Source organism: Anomalospiza imberbis, chromosome 9 (assembly GCF_031753505.1).
Source record: "Anomalospiza imberbis isolate Cuckoo-Finch-1a 21T00152 chromosome 9, ASM3175350v1, whole genome shotgun sequence".
In the NCBI taxonomy this organism is placed as follows: Eukaryota; Metazoa; Chordata; class Aves; order Passeriformes; family Viduidae; genus Anomalospiza; species Anomalospiza imberbis.
The window spans coordinates 29,190,768-29,211,702 of NC_089689.1; the positions used below are offsets into that span (position 1 = coordinate 29,190,768).

General features: G+C 44.5%; 1 protein-coding gene across 17 annotated transcripts in view; it reads right to left on the reverse strand.

The window, feature by feature from the left end:
- Nucleotides 1-20,935, reverse strand: part of DOCK7 (dedicator of cytokinesis 7) — a 96,195-nt gene that overhangs the window by 59,844 nt on the left and 15,416 nt on the right. For all 17 annotated transcript variants that reach the window (XR_011001843.1, XM_068198947.1, XM_068198946.1 and 14 more), the window contains exons 3-14: nucleotides 13,393-13,568; nucleotides 13,225-13,293; nucleotides 10,690-10,819; nucleotides 10,371-10,583; nucleotides 9,915-10,000; nucleotides 7,901-7,967; nucleotides 6,503-6,652; nucleotides 5,668-5,748; nucleotides 4,455-4,620; nucleotides 3,663-3,805; nucleotides 2,024-2,117; nucleotides 118-280 (exon numbers count right to left, since the gene is read on the reverse strand). Coding sequence is in view for 16 of the 17 variants with exons in the window: in XM_068198947.1 (XP_068055048.1) it covers nucleotides 118-280; nucleotides 2,024-2,117; nucleotides 3,663-3,805; nucleotides 4,455-4,620; nucleotides 5,668-5,748; nucleotides 6,503-6,652; nucleotides 7,901-7,967; nucleotides 9,915-10,000; nucleotides 10,371-10,583; nucleotides 10,690-10,819; nucleotides 13,225-13,293; nucleotides 13,393-13,568 (1,538 nt within the window). In the remaining variant the exon portion in view is untranslated. The remainder of the gene's footprint in view (nucleotides 1-117; nucleotides 281-2,023; nucleotides 2,118-3,662; nucleotides 3,806-4,454; nucleotides 4,621-5,667; nucleotides 5,749-6,502; nucleotides 6,653-7,900; nucleotides 7,968-9,914; nucleotides 10,001-10,370; nucleotides 10,584-10,689; nucleotides 10,820-13,224; nucleotides 13,294-13,392; nucleotides 13,569-20,935) is intronic.

The window sequence follows — 20,935 nt, forward strand, 5'->3', positions numbered from 1 at the left end:
TGGCACAGCACCTCTGCCCATCAACCAAATTTTGCAACAGGCCCGCTGATAAGGGAGGAATTTCTACACTTGCCAGTCTCAGGCCCTGAAAAGTGAAATGGATTTCAAAACTCTGACCTGTATGTGGTGTTTGGGACGTAGACATCCCTGGCAGGGAACTCCAGGATTTCTCTTGTAGGTCTGACTCTGCTGTCTGGGTAAAGCTTGACCTGCAGCAGCTCTGGGGTTAGGCAGTAGTGGGGGTTCTCTGGAGCTGGAGATATGTCTATCTTCAACTGAGCTGCAAGAAAGGGATTTTATTTATTAATAAGCAGAAATTAATTTTAAAAAGCATAATTGTGCTTTGTTTCTTCAGGTTAATATCCTATATATTCATTCATTGACATCCTATATATGAATTTAATGAATCAATAAATGATAAATTAGAGATGAAGTGGATTTGTTAACAGGTATCAGTGGATCCAACTGATATCTAAGGCAACTGGGGACCAGATAATAAGAACCAACAGAAAATATGCATCTTAACAAGGCACAGATCTTAACAAGGCCATAGGAAAACTGGGGAAATGCAGTCCAGATAATGCTCCTGTGAGGCCCAGCTATTGCTACAAACAAAATTCCATCAGAGGAAAGGCTGAAAAACCCTGAGATTGATCAGGCTGCAAACCAGAGGTGAACTCGGTGAACTGATCCCAACACTCAAGGGCTTGGAAGTTGTGGTCACTGCCCCAGGCCATGGCAGACCAGAGTCAAGATTAATTTGCAGCAAAATAATTTTGCAAAGTTTTCTTAAAACCTAACCCGGCTGCAAGGCCAGCTGAGAGCTGGGGAGATGATCCAAGGAAGAGGCAGGATTGCTGTCCCTGGAGAGCTTTAAGAGCAGGTTAAGCAAATACTGTCAAGAATAGCACAGGTCAGGGACCAGCTTCACTGAGGGGTGCCAGGGTTTCTATTCCCCTTCCGCAAACAGAGGTGGAGCCTGTTCCTATTAACCAGGAGTGAGATCTCCTTTGGGATAGAGAGTGGGAAACAGAGGTTCCCAGGTTTAGGCTTTTGGGGTTTGCATCCTCCCCTCACAGATACCACCCTCAGTGTGCCAGTGACAAACCTGCCCCATAACACCTTCAGTGCTCCTGCTGTCCAGGGATTGTGCTCAAGGAGTCCTCTGAGGTGCCTGGGGGAGGAACTAACCAAATACCTCAACTTTTGAGCCCAGAAGGGCTGACTGTGTGGGAACTGGAAAAACAGAAAATTCCACAGACACGGAAGGGTTTGATTTACACAGATTCACAGAATGACCGGGTTGGAAGAGACCTTCAAGATCATGGAGTCCAACCCAACCCCAGCACCTCAGCCAAACCCTGGCACCCAGTGCCACCTCCAGGCTTTTTAAACTCATCCAGGGATGGTGACTGCACCACCTCCCCGGGCAGCCATTCCAGAACTTTATCACCCTTTCCGTAAAAAAGGTTTTCCTAATATCCAACCTATTTCCCTTGACACAGCTTGAGACTGTGTCCTTGCAGCCTTGGAAGAAGCTTGGATTGATGTGAAGGCACAGTACGCAGACATTAAATGGAAAATTCATGGACTTATGTTTCTATAGTCGTAAGTAAGAATATGCCTTAAGTAAGAAACTGTATTGGTAAGATGGTGAAGGGTTTACAATGTAAGGGTGTGGTTGTACAGAGTAAGCTGAGAGTTTAGAAGCTATAACAGAAGCATCTGTGTGTATGTGTGATAATAGCCCACTGGGTAAAAGTATCCCCAGTGCAGCAGAAATCAGTAAAGGTGACAGGTTAGAAAAGCAAAATACACCCTGTGGCAACTGTGCATTGGGTTAGAAAGTTATTTATTGCCTTGTAACAAAGAACTTGTGACCACTTTGAGCCACAGCTGACTGCTTGCTCCTTTAAAATCTCACAGCCTCTGAGACTGATGTTTATGTGAGAAATAAATGGTTCTCAGCCCAACAGTGGTCCCATGCCTTCATGAAAAAGCAGAGATAATGACAGCTGGATACCTGTGATGGGTCTGAGCCTGCGCAGCACCGACGAGGGACGTCTCATGTCAGCCAGGAACTTGTACAGGTCCTCATCGCTCAGGCGATCCCCCTCCTGCTCAGGGTGCAAGATTTGGTTACCCAAACACCCCTCCAGGGATGCCAGAGTGAACAAACCCTCTCACCCCACAGGCTCTTCCCTCTGACATCCAACTGTCCCTTCCCAGAACAAGGTGTTACCGTTAATGTGCTAAATTACACTTCATTTCTCCATCCTTTCCCCTTCCTTCATCCCTTATTAATCACCTTGACAGCTGCAGGAACTTTTAATTGAAAGCCTTTTCTCTCCCCATCAATATTATCTTTTTCCAAACTGGAAATGGCTGCTAAGAGATTTCCCAAAAAATACCCATTTTTTAGCAAGTGTAATAGTTTGAAAAAGTATCTGTCATTCAGGAGGTGATCTTCATTCCCTCTCATCTGCCTTTCCTTTGGGATGAGCCCAGAACAGCCTCATTTTTCAGGAAAAGTACAAAGTGTAAAGAGTCTGCTGTCAGTCTTTCTTGTGCCCATTCTAATAGCTCAGAGTTTTGCTAATTTTGGAAATATTACAGAAAATGGGACTCTGCCACCCAAAAGCAAAATATACCTGATTTTAGAGGTAAGAAGTCACAACATAAAAAAGAAAAAAAAAGAAGCAAATGGAAGGAGAAAAACACTGGGTAGTGTTCAGCTATTTAACAGGAGAAAAGGAAGATAATACAGAATATGAAATTTAACGTCTTCAATTAATGTTTGGCAGTTTTTAAAGGACAAATTAAATAAAATGAGCTGCTTCAACGTAAAAATAACCTCAACAAAGTGAATAAATATATGCTTTTGTAAATCATTGCTAACTTAGTGACCAGTTCTTCCTTAGCTAGATATGCCTTTAAGCAAATCTCAGAAAATTTTCAGTTCATTACTTTTTGCTAAGCTTAACTAAGAAATCTGTTCCCTTTAATCATATTTTCCACTGCTCAGGAAAATCCCAAGCTCTGGCTAAGAGGAGCTGCTACTCAGCAAAGCAGCACCAGAAGAAGAATGTTTTTTCTTCCTCAGGGATCCCTGGATGTGTCCAGGGAACTGATGTCAACCTTAAATCACTCTGAGGAATTGGATTCACTACTACCAGAATTAATATATTATATAATATATAATGTGTAACTTAGGAATTGGATTCACTACTACCAGAATTAATATATTATATAATATTATGTAATGTATAACTTAGAGGAGGTTTAGATTAGATATTAGGGAGAAATTGTTCCCTGTGAGGATGGGCAGGGCCTGGCACAGGGTGCCCAGAGCAGCTGTGGCTGCCCCTGGATCCCTGGCAGTGCCCAAGGCCAGGCTGGAGCAGCCTGGGACAGTGGGAGGTGTCCCTGCCATGGCAGGGGTGGCACTGGATGGGTTTTAAGCTCCTTACCAACCCAAACCAGTCTGTTACTCCATGATAATTGATAAATAACTTAATAAACCCACTGAACGCTGTTCAAAGACTCCCTGTGACTGGGGAGCAAAAATCACTCACATCCCCAATCAATCACCCAGCGACCTCACACCATCCAATCCTCCCGTCCAAGCAGTAACTCCTAGGTGGGACATTTCCCTGCCAAACCTGTTTGAAGAAGTTGGTCACGGTCAGGGTGGCTGGCCTGAAGCTGCTCAGGTTGCAAGCCTCATCCCCACTCGTGGTCCTCTCCAGGGAACGCCTCCCGACGATGCTGGAGTTCCGCCGCTCCGACCACGACCCCTTACGTTCTGCGAAACACAACAGGGAGAAGCCATTAGGAAACAGAGCACAAAAACTACAGTCCAAGAGCCTGTTTTTGTCCCAAGCAGGATTCCTGCTGAAGGAAGAACTCCTTCCCTCACAGGAGGAGAGGGAATGATGCCATGAGGTGACAGAAGAGGGGGTTATGCCCAGGCAATCCCGCTCCGGAGGCATCGGGAGGCTGTGGAGCCCAGCTGACTCCTGCTCCCCTCCCAGCCACCTCAGCCCAGTGCCTTCCTGCTGTTATAAAAGTCTTTATCATGCTGAGATTTATGTATTTCCCTTGCTCTGAAAGATGATGAAGTTGGCAGTTTTGGGGATGCTGAAGAGCAGTTTTGGATGAGCTATGTGGCTCACAAAGATTAATCCACTCCTTTGGAAAATGTTCATCAGCCTGTAATGCTCCCTCAGTCTCACAAGCCTGGTTTTAAATAATATAACAGATGGTTTGCTAGTAAAATCCTTGAAAGATAAATCCATTTGTTATCATGGACTTTTCTGGTTTAGTTCAACCATGACCCCACACCATCAGGGTAGGGGGAGGAAAGCGATAAAAGGAGCAACCGCTGCTGCAGGATATGAATCAAAACCTCTGGATTTGCCCACATTCCCTCCTGCAGATGCCAAGTCCTGTACCTCCTGTGCCAACTTCAACTTCTGTGGAATCTCTTTCCAAGCTGCCAGCACTGCTCACGATGTTCATGAGGTGAATGGCTGTCCAGGCAAAAGGCATCCGGTACTTCCCGAGTCTTTGGCAAAACTGTTCTGCCTGGCCCTTCAGTTTTTCCAACTTTTCCTTGTTCTGTGAAGAAAATATTTAATCCAAGAGGTTAAAAGGAGAAGAACAGGGTCAGAGGTTCATTCGGCAAAATCAGTGAGGAATGATGGTGTCTTTTCTAACTCCCAGTGATTGTGCGTTTTGGTAGCACCTTCCAGAGGGGGAGCACCAAGTGTTGGGAAAATGCAACTTCTGCTTCCCAAAAGAGGCCACCAGAGGACAGTCAGAACAGTCTTTTATGTTCCTAACCCTCCTGAACAGCCTGGCAAATCCCAGTGAGCTCATCTGCCCACTGCTCCTTCAAGAAAACCTAAATTTTCCCCTGTGAAGTCTGAAAGGGCCTTTAATGTGATTTTACGCAGGAGGTGCTCAGATCATCTGGAGTTGTGTGGGAAACTCAAAACACTCCTCAAATAAGTACTCTCATACTCATTTGGTCAAGGAAAGAAGGGAATAAAAGAGGATTTTTCCACAGCTCTGCATATTAAAGAGCAATTTTTAGAGCTTTAGGGAGGAAATAATTTATTAAGAGGTTGATTGAAGTGAACAACTCATCCAAGCTTTTGAGAAATGGAGAGGCTGGGACCACAAGAGGGGCTGGAGCCTCTGCTCTGCCCTTCACCCAGCCTCATTATTACCCTTTGATCTCCACCTGGCCCAACCCACCTGCACATGAAATAAGGAACCATTTTGGAGGTTCTTTCAGAACCAGGCAGAAGTGATGGAGTTAAAGCTGCAAAAGCAGTGGAAAAGTTGAAGTTTTTACTGCAAATTCCCATCAAAGGCTGCCTTCCCTTGACCCAGCTGATCCTTTGGGACAGGGAATCACAGCTGACTGAGTTTGATGGGAACCACAAATCTCCCCTGACAGCCACAAAATCTGCTGACCTTTAACTACTCCACCCCAATAAGGCATCAAGACTCAAAGGTCTTTGGCTCTTCTTTGGCCTTTAGAATGGGATCAAATTCCTAATTAAAAATGGATCCTTTTAAAGACACAAACAGTATCAACCATCCAAGGTAAAAGAAAATACATTTAATTTTTTATCAAAACACCAAAGAAATTCTTACCTTTGCTGCATCAGATTCTTTAAAAATCATATAAGGCTCTGCACACTCCCCAATATCTCCCTGCTGTAAAACTTTTTCCAGCTGAGAAGGGAAAATGAACCATTATAAGGACATGTATCCAGCAAGGATTAATAAACTGAACAAGCACAAGGAAGGAAAAAATTCTTCCACGAGAGGTGAAGCCTGGTGAGTCTTTGTGTAAGAAGCATTTCCTGCAGAACCTTCACACTGCCTGTGAACTGCAAATCTGTCTTGAACTCCCCTTTTGACCACAGGATGATTTGTATCCAGAACCCAGCCAAAAATCTTGACTCAAACACCAACCTGAATCAAGCAACATTTGTGCACTCATTGAGCCAAAGGGGAGAACAGAGAATAACTTTTATCTTTGTGTACTTTATCCCAGGAGTGACCAATGTTGCATTTTATTTCAGTTATGGATCTCACTCTCTTGGCAATTTCTGCCCTTAAATACATCTGAAAATATGGCTGAGGGGCGTGTATCCTTTTGGAAATGAGATTCAGATCAATAGATATTTTTAAATCACTGACTTACCTGTCATTTTAAGGAGTCAGCACATAGTTTTATATGAAAACCAAGGTCAAGCCCCAGAAAACTGATTTATATCATCAAGCAAACCTTTGTGCTCTCTCCAGTTTCTGAACTGGTTATTACAATCTCTCCAGTGCACTGAACTCGTTGTTACAAAGGAACTTAAGTGAGAATACTTGAAATAAAGCAGCTCTCTTTACACTTTTGAGAACAGAATTTCTATTTTACTTTAAATAAAAAGCAAGAGACCACAATAATTTCAATTTCCCTGGCATTTCTTACCTTTATTACTAGAAAGACATCTTGGGATGGGTAGGTGATAGAGAAGATGGCAGATCTGGCCAGGGTGGAAATAGCAGCAGGGGGGACATGAGGCCGAAGCATTCCCTTCATTTGCTCAGAGTTTAAATCAAAGTAGAAATTCTCTGAAATCTAAGGAAGAAATTAGGTAGTTTCAAGCATTAGTTGTACTTTTTTTTTTTTGTAAATTCTTCATGAACAATTTAAAATTGTTTACAAATACATGTTAAAAACTCCTCATGTCAAACCATGCATGAAAAGAAAAAAAAAAGCCTTTTTGATTAAGAAATCAAGGCAGGACAGTGAGAAAGGAAATGGAGGAAACACCACAAATGATCCCTAAAATTTCCTCCAACTCCTCTAAGGTGTGCAGCTCCATCACAGGATTAGGAATTACCATTGTTAGCTGAACTAGAAACACCAAAACATCAAAATAGAAACAGAAAAAGGAAAAAATAACACCCCTTGAAAGACAGACACTGAGCCTTCTACCCTGAAACACCAAATCCTTGACTGCAAAGCTTCAGAGCCAAAAAAGATGTGAGCAGGCTACCAACAGCAGAGGTCACTAAAGAACTTACTATGTTAGAGCCAAAAAAAAGGAGTAATGAGATGATAAAATTGGCTTTTGAAATGTGATTTAAATATTAAACAAAGTTCACATAATATTCCACACACTCTCATCTACATAACTTAAATCTCAATGCATTAAATTCAAGTCTTAAAGAGATAAATGTCAAAATGCATATTTTTAACATTTTTCTCTCCACTACTGCTAATACCTTGAATAAGAAAAACTAAGAGACTCTTTAAATATTAAATACAGAACATAAATAGGTGAATAAATGTATTTTGCATTTCCTACAACTTAGATCTTGAAAAGACTCCTGTTTTGTTTTGATTTTAGCAATTTTAGCAGGTGTGACTTTCTGTGCATTATTGAAGTATTGCTTGGACTCAAGCCATGCTGAATCACCAAAAAGAGATTAAGACAGTCATAAAAACCTAATCTAAATAAAACATTTCAGTTACCCAAGTTCTCTCTGGGGAAGAGACTTTTGAAAGCCAAAATTGGACTCCATATATATATATTTTATATAAATATATCTTTTATATATATATATTTATATATATATATATTATATAGATATAGATATTCTGATTTCAGGCACTGACATATTAGATAATATTTTTAGGAAAGTGGTTATACCTCAACTGCTTTACCAACAAGAACACACAAGATGGTTCATGAAATGCCTTCATCATTCTTCCAACCTCTATGTCACCGTCCTCCTAAAGCTTTGCCACCAGAATTAATTCCTCCATTTCTTGTGTTTAAATTTCAGTGGAAATGTCACACTCAGGTAATTAAAAACCTACCTTCTTCTTTTCTTTAACATCATACAAAGCCAAACTTGCAAAAATGGGCTCAATTTCTATTTCAAATCTTGAAAGAAGGAAACACAGAATCAGTTGACTTGCATTTAGTCAGAAGGAATAACCAACCCTGTCCCCAGATCCTCCCTGGGTGGTGGGGACCGAGATGTGTGAACAGCTGAGCCAACCCCCGGGCTGCTCCTGCTCCAAAGGGATCTTCTTTCCCAATTTCCACCCCACTCCTGTCCTGCTCCCTCCCACCAGGACCATGCCAGTGCTCCCTGGACCTTCCAAAAGCCATTTGAACTCACTGAAAGCCAAGCAAAGCAGCCCAAAAGCCTCCTCAGAGGGGGAGGAATTGTTAATTGGGGTAACTGGAGCACTCAGCTCCCCTGATGCCCTGGAGAAGCCAATTTCCTGTGCTGCCCCAGATAAATGGCCAACTGCTCCTCTCAGCGTTCCTGGCCAGAAGGCTCCTGCCTCTGGACAACAGGGACACCTATTCTGGCAATTTTCAACAGTTAACTGTTGTCAAAAAATACCAAAAACTCCCTTAGAAAGGTGCCAGCTCTTCACAGTGACTGTTATCCCGTGTTTATGCAAATTCCAACACTCCCAACAAGAACACTGACCCACCAAACAGAGCTGAGCTTACTGTCAGAACACCTGGGGAGTTAAAGGAATTTAAAAACACTCAAAACCTGTCCCTGCACCACAGCGAGCAGGGGCTGAAATGCCATTCTTGTCTGCACAGCCTCCCCACAAAATCCACAGCCCATCCACGCTGGGATCCCCTCCACACCCAGCCCTTGCAGGGAGCTCCCAGCTTCAGCCTGGAACTCCTCCTTCCAACAGGGACAACACCACCAAACAGGTGTTTTCTCCAGCTTTGCAACAGAGCTGAGATTAACCTGGAAAAGACCCTGCTTAGGTCACCTGAGCTTTCTCCCTGGGGAAAAATGTCCTTGTTTTGTGCCACTGAGATGGCACAATCTTGGACTGCATCCCCGAGCACAGGCTCAGAGATTCCCAGGTACACAAGCAAACATGTAGCTGGGCAGATTTGCTATAAATTTGCAGTCAGCAAGAGATGCTTAAAGAGCAGAAAACACTAATTTCCAGCATCTAACTTATTTATGCTAAAGACACCCTCCTTTGGAGGGGGAAAGCTGCACTGCTACTGCATATTATGTTGTTCCAGTTCATAAAAGGCTGCAAAATCAGTTCATCTCTATGGCTATATTAGGTCCTGGAGTACTCTACGAGCAGGAGAAATGTCCCACACATATATCTCAGTTATGAGCAGCAACTGGAGCTCTCTAATAAGAAGGGTTGACCTAACTGAGGACACAGAAGATGAATACAGCAGTGTGGAAAATCAGTTTTGTACTTTATTTCTCCAAGGGAATAACAGTAAAATTTTACCTTGTGTTATTAGAGAAGAGTTATAGGCAATGAACCAGCTGCAGGTAACCCTATATTCAGGAGCTCCACTTCATTAAACTTGTTTAACAGGTTTCTATTCCTCCAGTTAATGCTTACTAAGTGTATAAAGTCTTCACTCTTAAAGGGACACAGTCAAGGTTGTTGAGCCTAAACTTTGGGAAATCTTTGGATGTCTTTATATTTTTAAGGCTCGAGCATTTTTAATCTTTAAATTTAATCTCAAATTTCCTCGTTAGGGAGGGGAACACCAGTCAGTGTCCAACCAGAGCCCTGGAGGAGCGTGGTGAAGCCTCATGTCATGTGCCAGTGACATGGAACAGGTAGAGCTGGAAAGCAACAGGGAGGAAAGCCAGGGGAGGAGGATATTTCCTGTCTCATCACATCAGTCTGCAGGAAGTCTTGAAGATACAACTGTGTAACTCAACTTTACAAAATGAACCTGGAAGCCTATGACCAAACAATGCAATAACCCTTCCAGGGCAATAAATAAAGCAGTGGAGTTATTCCAGATGCACATGGATACAGCAGCAGATTTAAATTCTCAATTTCTGTCTGTTGGAGTGGTACTTACTTCAGGGACAAACACTTCACCAGGAGTCTTTGGCCAAAGTGCTCTTTGGGTACTTCAGGGACACTGAGTCTCTCTATGGGCTCCTCCTGGAATTAGAGACACAACCCCTGTACAAAACACCAGCAGAACCAGGAGGCAAACAAATCTTTTTGTTCTAAGACACAGCACCAACTTAATCTGAGGCTTCCCACCACGGTGCATTCATCAGCAGCTATAAATATGCTAAATTAAATCCCTTTAATGTTTCTACAATTGCATAACCAGAAGGGAAACCCAATCTTCAGAAAGTAATATCTATGGGCAAGACAATATGCTGAAAAACACAAAACAGCTGCAGTTCTCTTGCATGTTAAACACAGGTGATCTTAAATCCTTTAAATCCCTGGCAGTCTGACAGCTTTCACATTCCCAGTCCCCTTCACTTTTTTAATCTCACCCACATGCATGCAAAAATACCTCATCTGGTGCTGGGTGTAGTGCAAAAAGCTCCTTATGCCTACTGGACTTCCTCTGGTCCTCGTTGTGGTGGTCGATCTCCTCGTTTGGGGTTCTGTCCAGCAGGTTTGGGAGGAGGGCATCGGGCACGGAGTTCTTCAGGTCGAAGATGCTGCAGGCCCAGCTGCCCCGGGGAGTGTCGTCGATCGACATTGAGCGGCGCTTGAGGTCGTCCTGAGAGCCAACAAATTAAAAGCAACTTCTAATGGGAAAAGGACTGCACTTTTAAAGCAGGACTATAAATTAGGTTTTATGTAGCGAGGTTTTAAAGGCACATTACTTGTTCATCCTGGTAGCTGTTGCCATCAGGAGCTTCGTCAGACTCGAAGACCTGTTTGGGGAGCCCTTTTTGCCTCTCCTTCTGTTTGTCCAAGGTGTTGGGATTGAACCCAGTCCCCAGCTTGTGGTATCTGCAAACAGAGGATTTCAAACACATTCTTAGCAGCCCTTTTGACCCCGACCCCAGAAGCAGCACCCAGTTACAAACCCAGCATTGTCAGCGCGGGTGCTCCCGAGGCAGGAGCTGCTCTCTGCAAACACAATTCCCAGTCAGCTCCACTGGAGCTGGGGCATCATCCAACAGCCACTATTCCAGCACTACAATGTGACTCTGTTCATCTATAAAGCCACTCTGGGTGATGTCAAAAGGAGGATTATCAAGGGCCAATTAAAGTCGCTGTCAAACGTGCCATTGTGATGCCAAGCTAAAAACAGGCCGGGAACACGAGGGCTGAAGGCCAGTGGTTCTGCTGGAGCAGGAACTGACTTGGAGCAGATAAAATGATTAACTGGAAAACCAAAACAGCAAGTCAGGAAAATCCTGAGCACCTCTGGAGAACAATTTTCCAACCCTGACTAAAACAAGTATCTTCACATAGCATCTTTGGAAGGAAAGTGGGTCCCTCAGAGCTCCCCAGAGCGTGAGAGCTCCTACAAGTGAACAGTCTGCTGGTGTGCTGACAGGAGCAGATCTCTTTGACTAACAAATTTTTGGGTGCCAAATGGCACCACGTCTGTATTTATACACACACACATGGGTAGGGCCACGGCCTCCCTGCAATACTCACTCCAAGTCACTTCCTGGGATCACATCTAGAATCATGCCTGGCACTAAAGTTACCACAGAGGGATGCTCCAGATATGGGAAAACCATGGAAATGCTAGCAGCAAATAAAGGAAGGGAAGAGAAAAAAGGAGGAATGCATTTTCCTTGCTAGGCTGTAGTTGCTGAGACCTGAACAATAGGATCTATAAAATCCTCACCTGGATGCCTGCATTTCCATCACAGCTCCACCAACAAGCGCAAATTATCTCTAAGTCACACCTGACTTCCTCAGTCTAGCACACAGAAATTATGCCATAAGCTTGAAATCAGAATATGCTAGTGGATTTTTTTCAGGCCAGTGAACTTACTCACCTTTTCCAATATCATTAAAGGAATTACTGAACAGGTGGATTTCCCTGCCTCAAAAACATTTTGGTTGCAAAAAAATGGAGGCAGAGATGGACATAATAATAAAGATTATTTCCCCTGGAGTGGGGAAGAAAAGGATGGAATGTCATAAGTCAATGCAGCAGTTCTTCTAAGAGATGGGGTTTGTGCCCCTGGAGCTAGCCAGAGGACTTGGAACCATCCAATGGGACGGATTAAGAGGAAATTGTTGGCACCTTTACTTGAAAAACAATTCAGTCCTTCCCAGCTGAGCTTCTGGGCTCTTCCCCTGCTCCGGCAGTAACTCCACCCAGTGCACTGCCATGATTTTATCCAAGCAGGAAGTGCTATGAACTCTCAGAGGACAAAACCCCACCAAATAAAGCTCATCAGAGCAGGAATCACGGCCAGGAATTGCAGGTACCAGTGAAAGTCACTGAGAAGCCAGGAGTGGGTGGCTGGTGGGTCACACTGCCCAGGTCTGTGGTGTATCCAAGACTCTGCTGCCAAGGCTGGGAGTTAATAAAACATCTCCCTCCCTCTTGGGTTCCTTTCTGGGTGGGTTTTTTATTTTGGTATGAGATTACAAAACACTTTTTTATTAGGTCACGTTAGCAGTGCCAAGCACATCCTGAGCATCTCCTGAAGTGGCTCTCAGGACAACATTAAACCAGTGAATTGTAGCAGCTGCCACAAGGGCAGAGCTGGAGCTGCAGCCAAGTCATTTGTAGGTGATGCACATCACATGGATCACTCACTCCTTGACAGCAGCTCTTGAAGTCATCAGACTTCCAATCATCCGAGAGAGTCCCTGCTCCAACTGAAGCCTCTCAGAACCCCTCCTGCTGATTTGCATGGAATAATCAATGCATGCCCATCCTCTGCACTGCTAACTCATTAGGTAAATGTTGTGATGGTTCAAATAGTACCAATTATTTGTCTGGATGATGTACTCTCCCCACGTCTCTCTGGGAATCAAAGGAAGCTGCAGAGAGCACCTTGTCTATCAGATGGTGGTGACTCCTCATAAATCACTGCAAAATTAATGCAACTTGTCTCTAAAAATAACTAAAACCAGATGGAACAAAGGAAGAAACAAATGCTGAAAGTAATTTTACTTGTCCACACTCTCTAATTGCTGTACCATGGTAAAGGAGTAACTGTGGGTGAAATGGCCTAGATTTTCCAAAATGCCCCAAGGGGTTTTGACATCCAAGATCCAATTTTCCAAACACAAAGCATCAGCTCATCTGAACCAGGCAATGAAAAGCCAGAGCACATGGAATCAGCAGCCAGGACAATATTTTTGAGCCTCCTTATAGCACTTGGCCCGAATTTAAATATGAACTTAAGGTGACAAACACCTCAGCGATTCTCACTCACTTTCTGTTCACGATGGCCCAGTCCTCCGTGTAACTCCTGACACAGTCCCTCACATGAGGGTCCATCTCGCTGTTAAAAGAACAAACACCAAAGATCACAGAGATGATGGGGATTCCTTAAACACATATTTCATTCCCTGGAGCATCACCAGGCGAGCTGGTGTCCCACCTCTCCTCGGGCACGGCCGACACGAGCGTCCGGCACTCGCGGGGGGTGTAAACCACCTCGATGTCATCGCGGGGAAACTCCAGCAGGTCCCGCAGGGGCCCCGACTCCACGGCCAGAGGGTGGGTGTTGAGATACTCCTCCAGGTCCACAGGGTCCACAGCTTCTGTGAGAGGCACCTGGGAACACACGAACCACCACGGGCCTTACGCCGAGGTGAACACATAAAGGAAAACCACACGCGCGTTTTCTGCTCTCTTTTTTAAACCAGTTCTTCTGCCTTGTTGAGGGATTTGATGCAACATCAGGTGATTAACCCCAGTGGTGTTAACCTCAGCTAACACATCACAGAGCTGCTTCTCCTGTCTTATCTTTTATCTGATGCTCCTCTGCATACTTCTCTGGTGCGTACCATCGCCACCTAAAAAATACAACTGGAGCCAGAAAAGGTTACAGCTATTTTCAGGAAATACAACAAAAGGAAACTTAGTACTTTATTTCCCACATATGTGAGCCTGGATTTGTTTTTACCAGGCTCTGATCACAAAGGGAACCTTGATCCTGATCCAAGATGCAGGAACCCTTCCTCCCCCAGGCAGAACCCAGAGCAAGGCCTGATTTACCAGGAACTCAGGCAGCCACACAGCTCTGAGGACTAACATTATTTTGAATTAAACCACCTCTCTGGGGAACACAAAACACAATGTTCACCTAGCACAGGTACAAGTTTAACCACCTCTTCTCCCTGGTATTAGAGCCTTTAGTGCCACAATGACTCTGCCCATGCCAGGAAGGGACACTGCCCTCAATAAAATGGATGCTTAAAAATCATCTTTAGTGGGCACAAAGCCTTTATCTGAAGCACAAGGAATGACTGAAAACGTGCAGGAAAACAGTAGATTTCACTGGCAGTGCTGATCTCACCACCCTGAGCTTTTTTTAGATACATTAGAAGAAACTTTGCATAAACTGGATACATACTCACATTGCATAACTTGTATTTTTACATATCCCATTACATAAATACATATAAATATTCTGATATGAGATCATTATGCTATGAGGCTATACATAAACATAGGCATTAAGAAAATGAAACACTAAAAACAAGTTTTGAGGAAGCTGTCTCTACAGCAACTGACAGATTTCCTAGAATTCCCTGGCACACGCCAGTGAGGCTGAGTGTTTTAACCAGAGTCCCAAAAGCACATCCAAATTCAGCAGTTTTCTCTACTAACTTCCCCTTTCCTGTCATCCAGATGATTTCTGTGGGACAAGGAACTATCCTGGAGCTTGTGTTGGACTTTAAAAAGAACACTTGGTACTTCAGTTTTAAACGTGCTTCTCGGAAACATTGCTATACAAATCCCAAATTCCAGTTTTCAAACTACTGCCAACAAGTTCTGAAATTAATTAACTTTTTATTCAAGGAAAAAGACTTGGCTAACACAGAGGCTACTGGAACAATCTCCCTACCACAAGCAACCTCAGTGAATACTGCAATTTTCTTAGAAGGCAAACCCTTCAGCAGGAAACCAGCGTGACTCCAAGGAAGTCAGGGGAGTTGGACCAGGTGACTTTTTGCCAGATAAGAATCTGGTTCACCAACAAAATATGTGATGGCTGGAAATGTGGTATTTGATTCTGCAATTTAGGTAAAAGAAACAAATTAATTTCTGTGTAAAGAAATATCAGAAGAATCATAGAAGGGTTGGAAGGGACCTTAAAGACCAGCTCTGCCATGGGCAGGGACACCTTTCACAAGAAGATGATCATCTCTTTAACCCCAAAACCTTTCCCCCCCCCTTCTCATCCTGAACCCTTGAAATGGACTCAAAGTATGTGATTTTGGAGAACTTTTGAAAGCACAAACCAGACACTTTTCGCTGTCTCCATCGCTGCAATGCTCGCCACGAGCAGAACTTGTCATTGCTCCTGCCACGCCACAGCTGAGATGTCACCACCTCACCCTGCTCTTCACAAACAGGCAGAGCAGCAGCTCCACTTGGCACCAGATCCCTGACAAATGTCACTGAGGGGTGATGTTGGAACCCTACTTGCTGAAAATTTTCAATTTTCTGTACTAACAAACACTAACACCCAAAAGAACCCTACATTTAACCTAAGACCGTAAAAAAAATCTTCCAAAATTAAATGATAGAACTAAAATTATAAGTGTATAGTTAAAATAAAAGTGTGTAATATCATATAGTAGAAAACTTAGAGTTTAAAATTTTAGAATATGATAATTTATATAAAACAAGATAAAAGTTTTAGAGCAAAAGCTAATCCTTCCTCTTTGCCTTCTTCACATTCTTCATGAGTTTAAGTAGTATTGTGTAACTAAATAAAAAAATCTGCATTGAGAATCACAAGTAGTTAATTATTAGATTAAAAATAAAAATAATTTAAGCATCATTTCTGAATTAAACAGTTTATCCCTTAAAAACTTTATAGAAAAAGAATACATCTCCATTTTCACCTTGTTAAAGAGAACTACCATAGAACTCACACTTTGTGAGACTGTAATAAAAAAAAAAAAACACCAACATTAGTGGTGCCCCGGGTGAGGATGCAACTCATGACCTTCAGAGGGTGACAGCTTTTCCTTCAGGAATTGCTCCGAGTGCCTGTTTGCTCCCAAGTGCTGCCAGCTCCCAGGGCTGCTCTGTGCCAAACCCGACAAAGCTCAGAACCAAAGAGGAGGAACCACCCCGCACTGGAGACTGCTTGCAAATGAAGAGAAAAGTAACAAAATGATCAACAAAATTCTGGGCAGAAGCTCCAGAAGCAGAGGGTGTCCAGAGGTGCTGGGAAAAGCATCCCCTCTCACCCTCCCGTGGCCAGCCCTGAGCCTCAGCCCTGCTGCTCCTTGCTGGGCACTGGCAGCACCTCCCAGAGGGGTAAGGAAGCCTCATGGCATGACTTAAAGCTGCTTAGCTGGCCCTGGTTTTAAGCCCTAGCGTTTTAAGATTTACTTTTAGTCCTCCTTCTGACCTGGCAGCTCCAAAGCTGAGGGATCTTCCAAGAAGTGAGCTGCTTTGTACAAGTGTTGTGTTTTAATCTGCACAAACTCATTCACCTGTGGTTCTCTAACACACAGGAACCTACCCCTCATCCCTTCCAATCCTTCCACTCCACTCATCCCAAACAGAATGACAAAAAAGACGAGGAAAAGCCTCAGTGTTAATGCAGAGCTCATGGGGACGTGCAGGACCGAGGGCGTGAGGCTGTCACAGCCCCAGACACGCCAGGTCCCCTCACCCCTGGCATTTCACATCTCAAACTGCCCTTGTCCAGCAGGAGCACTGGGATGTGTTGGACACGAGATGAAGGAAGTGGCCATGCCACTTAAAAATCACCCAATCCAGAAAGGCAGGCAGTGCTCAGGGGCTCTCTGTGCACCCTGGGATGTCCAAGCCCTTCACACATTTCAGGATTAGGCCCGAGGTTGCACTTCCCAATTTTCCAGTTTGTCTTTCTGCGTTATTATTGTACCATGAAGATGTAAACAAACACAATAGTCAAACCCAGAGGCCTGTGTTAGACTCACCATCTGCGCAGTTAGAAATACTGTCTAGCACCTGAGTAAAGAGGCCAAACATAAATTCATGGCTATGGAGAGGAACTACTTGGTGTCAGACTATTGGCAGATAAAAGGCAAGAACATTATTTTAGGCTTCAGATATTTGTGGGGGAAGAAGTGATGAAAGAAGAGGAGGAAAGAAGGATGAATAAATGCACCAAAAGGAAAATGAACCTAAAAGATGTCCCCATGTGTGAACAGAACCACAAGAGCTCCTCTCAAGGCTGCTGTTGTCAATGGTTTAACCTTTCCCCGGTCCAGCATCACTCCAAAGGTGTGCATGGGGACAAGGACACACAAAATACCAGGGGCTATTCCAGTGTCACTTGGGCAAAGCCTCAGTCATCTCAAATTGCCACACAAACCCATCAGGTGAAACGTGCACACTGGAGGAGCTGGACGAGCTCAGGTAAAGACCAGGTTACCCAACCCCATCATCCCAATCAACCTCACTGCTGCTGGAGGAGCAGAACCCGCTCTGCCATCTCACCTCCAGCCCAGCTGACCTCCTGTGGCACCAGGACAAACAAGAGGCATCCAGCAGCTGCCTGCCCTGGCCTGCAGGAGCGTGACACTGGGCTACAGCTGATCTCAAGCACCAAAGAGCTGCCAGTCCCGTCAGCTGCACATGAAAAGCTTTCAAATCTGCTGCAGCAGGAAGGGGCAACAGCTGAGGAGGACAGAGCTGTGCTTCCCCACCGCCCTGCTTGCTGGCAGGCTGCAGACACAGCCACCTTCAGTGCAATCTTCATCCTGCTCCCAGGAAAAGCCTTCTCCATTCCTCCTGGCAGCTCCAGGGAAGCAACAGCAGGTGTCTCCTTCACAAAACACAACCAGCTCTTCTTCACTGGGCTTCCCAAGGCAGAAGGACAATTCCAGTCAAGTATTTGCCAACATGCAGACCACCTACCAACTGGCTAATCCCAGCATGCCAGAGTGGTTTTGCGGGCAAGGACCTTAAAGCTCATCCTGCTTCAACCCTGACACCTCCCACTACCCCAGAGTGCTCCAAGCCCCAGTGTCCAGCCTGGCCTTGGACACTTCCAGGGATCCAGGGGCAGCCACAGCTCCTCTGGGCACCTGTGCCAGGGTCTCAGCACCCTCACAGGGAGGAATTTCTTAATATCTAATCTGAATTTCTCCTCCTTTGGTTTGAAACCATTCTGCCTGTGTAAAAAGTCACTCTCCTTGTTTTTTCTAAACCCCCTTTAAGTACTGAAAGGCCCCAATGTGGTCTCCCCTAATAAACCTGATGGGGAATACTGGAGTGTTACTGAAAGAAATCCTTGCCGGGGGGTCCATTTCTGTTGAGTTTATTAAGACCCTCCAGAAACCAAAGGCTGCAAGAGCCCAGAGCATCTTCCCCACCAGGACCACAGAATAATGTAAATTAACAGCAAATACATGCTAAAAATATGCAAAGGAAAGCTGCTCCCAGAATTGCTGCTCTTTTAAAAAAATACTCTTTGATTTTGTGCAGGCTGTAATTACAGATGAAATTTTGGACAATTCCCTAACCCGCTTTGCACTCAGTCTTTATCCCAGGATCAAGCACTGCCACCTCACTCATGGCAAGCACTGCTGTGTGCCATTGAAATCTACAGGAGGACAATGTGGGGAGAAAGGGCAGCTCAGGATGACTAAGAGGGGCATAACCTGCTCCCTGCCAGCACAAACAGTGTGTTTATCACAGCACTGCTAATCTGAAAGTACAGAAGAAATCAAAAGGGACTCCCTCTCTCAGACTTACCCTAACCCCAATCAAACTCCTCACTTGGAAATATATATACATTAAAAATACCAATTCTGCATGTCCTTAACCTGACCATAGACATGTTCAATCAGCTAATTCAGACAGCAGCCTTGACTGGATGCTCTAACCCATTTAACAGGCAGTTTCCAGAGGTGCACCTGTGTTGCTGCAGTTCTGGCTCTCAGCACTTGCAGGACAAAGCCCTATTTCAAAGGTTTACAGCTCTCCTGCAATGGGGACACTCAAGCTTTCTTCTTTAAGGTTGTGTTATTCTTCACTGTTACATCCTCTTAAAAGCTGAAAAATCAAACTGCCTTCCCTATCGACTTTGCCCTTCTCCAGACAGCAAACATTGTATTTTTGTGGAGTTTTAGTGCACATGTCTCTCTCCTATTTATTTCCTCCTTTTGAGCACCTGCCTGCATCATCATCACCACTCCCAAAAGCACCTGCACAAATCTGCAGGAGCCTCAGTGAGGAGATGTGGCATCACTCCATGGAGGGTAACACAAACCTTCACTCACTTCAGCCAGGCAGCCCAAAGGGATAACAAAGGGAACAAAGGGATAAAGTGCAGGGAAAGCTACACCCAGGGAGCCACACTGCAAAGCTCACACAGGGAAAACAAAAAATACAATGCAGAGGTCAGGTTTTTACAAGATCTGCACCTGTGCAGGTACCTGAAGACTCAAGATCTGCTCTCCTGGGCACTGCACAGCAGCTCAGTAACAACTAGGGCAGAAAAAGGGACAATTATTGTCTCCATCTCACAGGGACTGACTGAAGCACTGTGCCCTGATGTTCACAGGCATTCCCAGGTTTGCCTGGAGGACTTTAGCCCATCCCTTCCCTAAACAGCCAGCTGGGCACAGGGGATTGCCCAACCCACATGTCTCATGGGACACACTGGAAGTGACACACTCAAATCCCTGCTATGACCCTGCAGACTTTTCCAGCTTCTCTATGATAGCACAGGCATGGAAAACAACATTCCCTCCCATTTCCTTCTCCCTCCCTCACCTCTGCCCTCCCAGGATGTTCAATCTCCAGGAAGCCCCAAGAGCACTGAGAGGTTATGGCACGACAGCTTGGCAGGATGCATCTGGCACAAGAAGGATCTGAACCCAACTGCTGTGGCCCAATCCAAGCCCAATTTCCCTTTTAGCTCAAATAAGATGCATCATTCCCGAGGGCAGAGCCCCAGCCCCTGTGAGGATCACAGTACAATTGAGGGCCCTGTAAAAATGACAATGGCAAAGTGTGGAAGGTTGTTCCTCCTGCATCCTTCCTGTGTGGGAGTAAAACTCCCTGCAAGGATCCCATAAGGGACCTTGAAAAATTAACCTTGCAGAGAGCTCCTCATCACAGGGAGGATCCTGACTGCTATTTTTACTTGGCAGCTAAAGCACTTCTTCAAAATCAGGGTGATATTTCTTGCCAATTTTGAAACCAGGACAAAGTTCCATCTTAACTTCAATACCTCCTTAAATATTAAGCGATTTATAATGTGCTAAACCTGCAACAGATTGTGCCAAAGCTCCAAATTCTAAATTAATACCAACTTCCCACCCACTGCCTTCCCTGGGCAAAATCTTGGAAGGACAGAAGCAGCAGATTAACATTTCAAAGCTGAGCCCCAGCCTTCTCTCAGCTATCTCTGGGTCTCCAGGGCAAACAGGCACTTCCCTTGCTGAGCAGTCAGGAATGCAGATGGCCTGTGCTTGCTGTGGCAAAATCCTGTCACCCTTAAAGGGATACTGGTATCTCAGGGAACAGGAGTCAAATCTGATGTACTGGGAGGACTCAGAATAAATCTGAGAATGCAATATGCTCAAAAAAAATTATTGCAATTTGCAGGCAGGTTAAAGAAGGTAACAGTTTAAAGAAATAAGCTTGCTAAACAGAGGCATTAGATTGATTTTTAAGTGTGAACTACAGGCAAGTCACTCTAAGAGGTTTTGAAACATGAGCAGTGTAATAATAACCACCGACAACACTCAAGTAATGAAAAAACATGTTTTACTTGCAAAAATGACATTTTCTTTCAACTAAGCACTCCAAAAATAACCCAAACGGATCCAAATTCAAAGACTCACATATTTGTCTGCTGCCATCCCTGCATTTCAGAAAACCCATACTCCTGATGCCTGGTGAGCCCAGAGAACTCCTGCATTTCATTTTTTGGCCGCATTTATAATACATGGAAA